The 6,822-nt window shown below is 46.6% G+C and overlaps 1 protein-coding gene across 1 annotated transcript in view; it reads right to left on the bottom strand.

Annotated features, from left to right (window-relative positions):
• TRIO (trio Rho guanine nucleotide exchange factor) overlaps window positions 1–6,822 on the bottom strand; it is a 404,313-nt gene that overhangs the window by 176,069 nt on the left and 221,422 nt on the right. Inside the window, exons 15-16 of the mRNA XM_006895017.1 lie at window positions 3,801–3,996; window positions 843–1,009 (exon numbers count right to left, since the gene is read on the bottom strand). Of these exons, the coding sequence (XP_006895079.1) occupies window positions 843–1,009; window positions 3,801–3,996 (363 nt within the window). The remainder of the gene's footprint in view (window positions 1–842; window positions 1,010–3,800; window positions 3,997–6,822) is intronic.

Below are 6,822 nucleotides of genomic sequence, written 5' to 3'. Positions count from 1 at the left end.
TGACTGGGGTAATCGGGATGGGTGTGTCAGAGGCAGTGCGGTTGGCGCAGGATAGAGCAGGGTTTAGGGCTGTTGTGCATAGGGTCGCTATGAGTCACAAACGACTCAATGGCACAAAACAACAACAACAACAACAATTCTATGATGAGGTATGAGCGAGTCCAAACAGCACAAGAAAAATGCCAGCCACACACAATATATGACCTAGACAAGATCGAGAAAAAGGTTATTTGGGGGGGGGGGAATCCAACTATGTTCCAAAGACTAGGATGCTATACATTTAGGGTGTCAAGTAAGAGAACACCAATAACACACAAGCTGGAAGGTAGGTCCGGTGGTCATGGGCTCTCAAAGGCTGGACTCCGAGCTGCGGGGGCTTTGCCGCACCAGCTGCCCAGTCCACTGGCAGATGCTAGGTGGTGGATAACTGCTTTATTAGCCCAATGCTCACACACACACAGTCAACTCTCGTTATTCTTGATAATTATGCTCTAGGCTGTCCTCACGGACACTGAATTCGTGACTACAGATCAAATATTCTGCCACTTTGCTACAGGAACATGTCTTTGTATAACCATGGCAATGTTCTAAGTGTTGATACTGCTTACAGAGGCACTTTAGCTCGTAAGTGCATTTACAAATGCACAATATGTGAATCACACAGGGCGCACGCACCTCTCTGTTTCTATGTGTCTCTGTCTCTCTAGTGTCAGGACTACTGTGCTCTGATCAGGGACCGTCTTGCCCAATGCACCCACATCTGAATGACAGGAGGTCAGACATTGGGCATCGTAGTAAGCAGGGTCCACCCGAGTCCTGCTTTCCGTCCAGTAGCTGGTTACCTGCTTCACTTCGGCCTGCAAGTGGCGGAGCTGGACGCACTGCTCCAGGTGCTTCCGGTGCTGCTCTGCGGCCAGGTCGAGCTCCTGCTGCTTCTCGTGAAGAAACTCCAGCAGGTCCTGGACCCGAGTGGCCATATCCACGTCTCGGTCACACAGCAGCTCCACACCTGCGGGCAGTGAGAGAGGAACCCGGCAGTTAACGGTGCTCTGATCTGACTCCAGTCTGCCCTCGTTAAGTGGGAGGTGACACAGAAATCTGACCTCCCCAGCTGGGGGTCAGGCTGGTACTCAGAGGGTCAAGTTTAAGAGGGGTTCAAGTTAAGCTGTACCTGCCCCCAGAACTCAATGATATGAAATGACCTGTTTCAAAGTCACATGTGGGGTCACGTGGAGTCTGTCAAGAGCTGGTGGGATTATTAAACCACTCTCTAGGGTTCCGAAATGGCTTGCCTCTGGAAACTCTACGGACAGTGCTCAGGCCTTTCGTTCATAGGGTCACCATGAGTCGTCTACGACTCGACGGCACCTAACAACAATAACAACAACCTCGAGAGAGCTACGCTGGCCTAGTGGACAGAAAGTTATGCTACCAAGCCCAACGTGGGTGATTTTAGTCTGCAGCCTTCAGGCCTGGTTCAAATTGTTTTTCTGTCATTTTTCTAGGTGGTATAGCACTGGTCTGTGCATTGCTGGACAGAGGTTAACTCGTGGTTGCTGTAAAGCTGAACACTGTGACACTGATGCGTCAAATGCGATAATGGTCACCCATGGTGGACAGTGTTTGGTGGAGATTCCTGATTAAAATAAGCTTGGAAGCAGGAGTGGCATCCACTTCTGGAACAGCTTGCCTCCGGAAACCCTATGAACAATGCTGAGGCCTTCCGTCCATAGGGTCGCTATGAGTCATATCCAACTCGATGGCACCTAACAACAACAACTAGGGTTCCTACTGTGTGTTACATACAAATACATAAATAGTTCCTGTTCGTATATTTTATTGGAAATACAAATGATCCACCAATTCTTAGTAATTTTTTTCTTGGAAAATGAAGGGATAAAAAAGAAACCATTTGGTCTTGACTAAAAATAACAAGCCTTGATTCAGATTGTTGGCAATTTAAGGGAAAAGGACATTTGTGCATAATTCAATAACTTCAACTCAGTCATTACATGTATAAGAAAAACAATCTAAAAGGCTCCTTTCTACCAGAATTTTAAGAGAATACAGCCTCTGGAAACTATGAACTTTGATAAATGAGGATTGTTAGAGAAAGGCTTCAGACCTTTTCGTTCACAGGGTCACTATGAGTCGTGCTCGACTTGACAGCGGTCAACAACAACAACAATAATAACAACTGCTAACTAGGGAGCTCTGGCGGCTTAGTGGTCAAGAACTGTGCTGCCATCCCATTAACATACGGTTCAAATCCACCAAATGCTCTATGGGAGAAAGATGGGCGATCTTCCGTACGATTTACTGCCTCTGAAAACCCAGGAGAGGATGAGCTATGAGCTGGTTCTAATTTGTCGGTACAGAACAACTGCTAAGTACTCAAAATGTGACAGTGACACAGTGAACTTCAGTTGGCTCTTGTTACCTGTAAAGCCCATGTGTAGTTTACTCTCCAATAAGCATTTCATTTGATTTAGGTAAAATGAGTAATACAATCAATATGCATGTGCAAGGTACTGCTAAGTAAGTTACAAATACTTCCAAAACATCCACATTTTGAGCCTCTAGCGACCTCTGCTGGTAAAATGTAAATGAAGCTGTGAAAAGATTTTCTTGGAATATCAATTTCATGGAAATAAAACAACATTATTTTGTAAAAATAATACTGAGGGTCTCTATGGCTATTTCCAGGCCGGGAAGATGAGCGGAACGGCTGGACTCTGCAAAGGTGTGTTTTCGGGTTTGGGGTTGAGACTTGTGTGTAGCTATTATTGTTCACAACTGGGAGTGAGCTTACTGGATTTGGCCTCATATTTAAAAATGCATTTGGGCTCCCGGGGCCTTGTTTTTGTGGAGTTTCCGAATAAACAGGCTTGGAAGCAAGAGTGGCATTCACTTCCAAAAAAAAAAAAAAATCTTACCTCTGGAAACACTATGAACTTGGAGAAAGATGAAAGTTTGGCATTCAAGACTTTTGTTCATAGGGTCACTACGGGACGTCTGTGACTCGACGGCACTTAATACAGCATACACTAACCATATTGCGAAATGTGATTAGGTGAAAAAACATGCAACCTGTCTCCTTTGAGAGGAAATCCCCCTCTGCAGGACCAGCTGGACGTCATACAGGCTTACTTCCTTTTACTGTGCTTCCCTGAGTGCTCTATGCCAACAGTGCATCTTCTGGAAATAGAAAGCTCGTGGCAACTCTGTGATTGGTGCCATTTTCCCAACAGCAGATGCCTGCTTCACGTCTCACACACAGCTTGGTAACTCATAATATTTCAGCCTTTTCCATCATGTATTAATGGTTCACTTCACAGACTACTGTTTAGTGTAGCTGTAACTTTTATACACAATGTTGCTGTTAGGTGCTGCTGAGCTGAGTACAACTCACAGCAACCCCATGAACAAAAGATCCTATTCTGTGTCATCCACATCATCAGCTCTGATGGCTTAGTGGTAAGGAACTGTGCCGCCAATGACAAACATACGCAGTTTGAATCCCTCAGAGGCTCCACGGGAGAAAGATGGGCAATCTCCTCCCGTGTGACATAAAGCATCGGAAAACCCAGTGAAGTATCAGATATGGGTTGGCTCCGATTCAAAGGTATACAACAACAACAACAACAGCAAATACATGTATGAGGAAGCCAGAATTTTGTGTTATGCCCTTGACTGGGATGTTTGCTTTATTGCAGAGGTCCGCAAGCTAAGGTGTAGTGTCTCGAAGGAGTGTTCCCATCACCCCATGCTGTGAAAACCACACGGTGGGCAGCTCTCACCTGAGGCCTGTACTTCGTTGACATACTGCAGCAGGTCCTGCCCTTGGTGGATGACGTCGAAGGTCAGATTGTTCATGGTCAGGGCTTTGTCCGCGTGGTGCTGGAGGCGCTGCTCTGCGATCGTGAGGTCTTCCGTGTCGAAGTCATTCATCTGCTGAGACAGCTCATCGTTCCAAGACTCCAGGTCCGAGATGATCTGGGAGAGAGAGATCCAGACGTGAAAGGCAAACTCTGGCTGTCATGCCTTCTTGTGTCCTCAGCGAAGAGGGGCAGACGGGAAGGGGTCAGAAGGGACGCCCACCGGCCAGAAACGAGACAGTTATACCATCAGAGAGAAACGTGTGTGGGCGAAGGAAACAAATGGAACACGCAAGATTCCATATTTGTTAATGTCTCATCAACTGGTCACTTGTTCATTTATTTAGAAGAAGAGCAAAAACAACAATTCTCATTGCACCCAACCACAGAGAGTCAGGAAATCAAGTTTTATACAACAACCCTGGCAATCATCATCATCATCATCATCATCATCCCAAACAAAATATCTGGCAATCAGAGGAGAAAATGCTTCATTTAAAACTAAGATTTCCTCTTTACTGATGAACCCAGCTATGGCAAGGACAAAGAGTAACGAAATCTGAAAGGCACCTTTTGTCCAAAATCTAATAAAGTAAAAGAACTATTTCAGGCTTTCATCGGTATCCAGTAAATAGTTCTGAGAACGTTGACAGGGACCCCTCAGTGGAAGGGCCAGACTGTCATATCTGAATATTAAGGTAAAGTTCAGCATCACCAGAGAGGTGGGACAGGCGGACGGGACCTGACCTCACAAGGTGACAATGAACAGACCGCTGAGGAAGTACACTCGCAAAAATACCCTGAACTGGAACCGGGTTAGAACCAGCCCTTTACCAGTAACCACTAAGCTTCAAGGAAGTGCTGGGTAAAGACAAGAAGCATTTAAACACATTATGTTTACATAATGACGCGAATGCAGAGCGTGAAAGCGGCTTCTTGAAAAATGAACTTGGTCATTTCAGTGAATCCCAGAATAAAAAAAAGAAGAAAAAAAAAAGACAGGGGTAGGAAAGCAGTAGTAGAGAGATTCCTGATTAAGAGACCGGCCACCACACTGAGAGTGGCCCCTGTCTGTGGGCATGGTCACTGCAGCCCCGGGGAATGAGACAATGGCTTGGCTGTCAGCGAATGATGGTTCTAATCAGATGACATGTCTAGTGGATAGGCAGTGGCTGTCTAATAAAATAGCTTTGTTTTTAGTTAAACTACAAGAGTCTCAAAAAAGGAGACCTGGAGGCACAAAGGCTAAGCAATCAGCCAGTAACAAAAAGGTTGGCAGTTCAAACCCACTGCCTGCTCTATGGGAAGAAGATGTCGCAGGTGATTGGAGCACTCACTGCCGTGACGTCTACTCTGACTCACGTCAACCTCCTGTGGGGTTTCTGAGACTGTAAGTCTTAACAAGAGGGGACGAGGGGGTTGCTCATCTTTGCTCCTTGGAGCTGCTGGTAGAGTCAAACCTGTCAGAGATGCACAGTGTTTAAGTCAGCACTTAAGGATGCTGCGGACTACACCACCAGGGGATGTGGCAGAATACCAGTCAAAGGGCACAGCTGCGACATGTAAGGTCACTAGTTCAAACCCATCTGCAAGCAGCTCTAAGGGAGAAAGATCCCTTAGAAATTTTCATAAAGGTTAAAAAACCAAAATCAAACCCAATGCTGTCAATTCCAGCTCAGAGCAACCGTTCACTGGGTTCCTGCGGCTACTGATCTTTACAGGGATGGACTGCCCAGCTTTCTCATGTCCAGTTGCTGTTGGATTCGAACCGCTGATTTACTGGTTAGCAGCCCCACGTTATGGTTAACATAAAAAAAACCACCACAAATACCACCAAACCCAAAACCCAAGCACACTGCCATCAAGGTGCTTCCAACTCCTAGTAGCCCTCCATCGCGTCTCCAAGACTGTAAACGTAGAGTGAGGAGGATTCAAACCAGTGGACACACTTGGCCTTTATCAGGGCAGCACCTGCTACAGACGCTGCCGTCAGAGCTCCCAGGGAGCCCACTGGAGCAGTTCTCCGCGGCCCATAGGGTCACTATGAATGGAAACGGGACTCCGGCTGCAATGGGTTTGTTTTGTGTTGGAGAGGGTTGGTGTTTAATAGGTGAACTGCCAAATGAACAAACACGTCTATCCAGGAGCAAGTGTCACCAGGGTGCTCCTGAGAGGCAAGGCGGTGAAACTTCACCTCACACACTTGGGGCATGTTGTCAGAAGGGGCCAGGCCCTGGAAAATGCAATCAGGCCGGGAAAGGTACAGAGGCAGAGGAAGAGAGGAAGACCTTCAACAAGACAGACTGACACAGTGCCTGTAACAATGGACTTGAGCGTGGTGAGGACGGGGCAAGTTCAGCCCTGTTGTTCACCAGGTCACTGGGAATTTGACATGATGGCACCCAACAGCAAAAACATTAATAAATGAATACATTTAAACACAGCCCAAACAGACACAAGCCAAGAAGCCACTGAGGAAGACTGTAAAAATGGAAAACCACCCTTGCCTCCTACGCTAAGGGGAGTCTCTTTCTTGATGCTGATTTGTTTGTTCCAAAGCTGAGGGGGAAGTCAGGTGGGGCTTGGAGTGGCAGACTCAGCCCCGACCGCTCACCGGCTCCGTATCAGGTCCAGACACCACTCAGGCAATGCGTATAAACAAAGATCAGTGCTCACCCCAGCAGGACTGGACAGAAACCCTGGACGATCAAAGGGTCATCAGGAAGAGCCCCACCCCCAGCTCAGCATTAACTCTGTAAGCAACACAGGCAGATCAAAACGTCCAGGGCAATGAGGGCCCCAGGAACGGAGGGCTGCTCGCCAGAGATCTAACTCTAATACTGAAAAAAAAAAAAAAACCACCCAAAGTCAAAATAACAGAACAAAAAATCATTATATTATAGCAAATATATATGTATATGTGTGTGTGTGTCTCTCTCTATAT

Source organism: Elephantulus edwardii, unplaced genomic scaffold (genome assembly GCF_000299155.1).
Source record: "Elephantulus edwardii isolate Elephantulus edwardi_28Jun2011 unplaced genomic scaffold, EleEdw1.0 scaffold00153, whole genome shotgun sequence".
NCBI classification, from domain to species: Eukaryota; Metazoa; Chordata; class Mammalia; order Macroscelidea; family Macroscelididae; genus Elephantulus; species Elephantulus edwardii.
The sequence above is the reverse complement of the archived record's forward strand: the minus strand, read 5'-3'. Positions and strand labels throughout refer to the sequence as shown.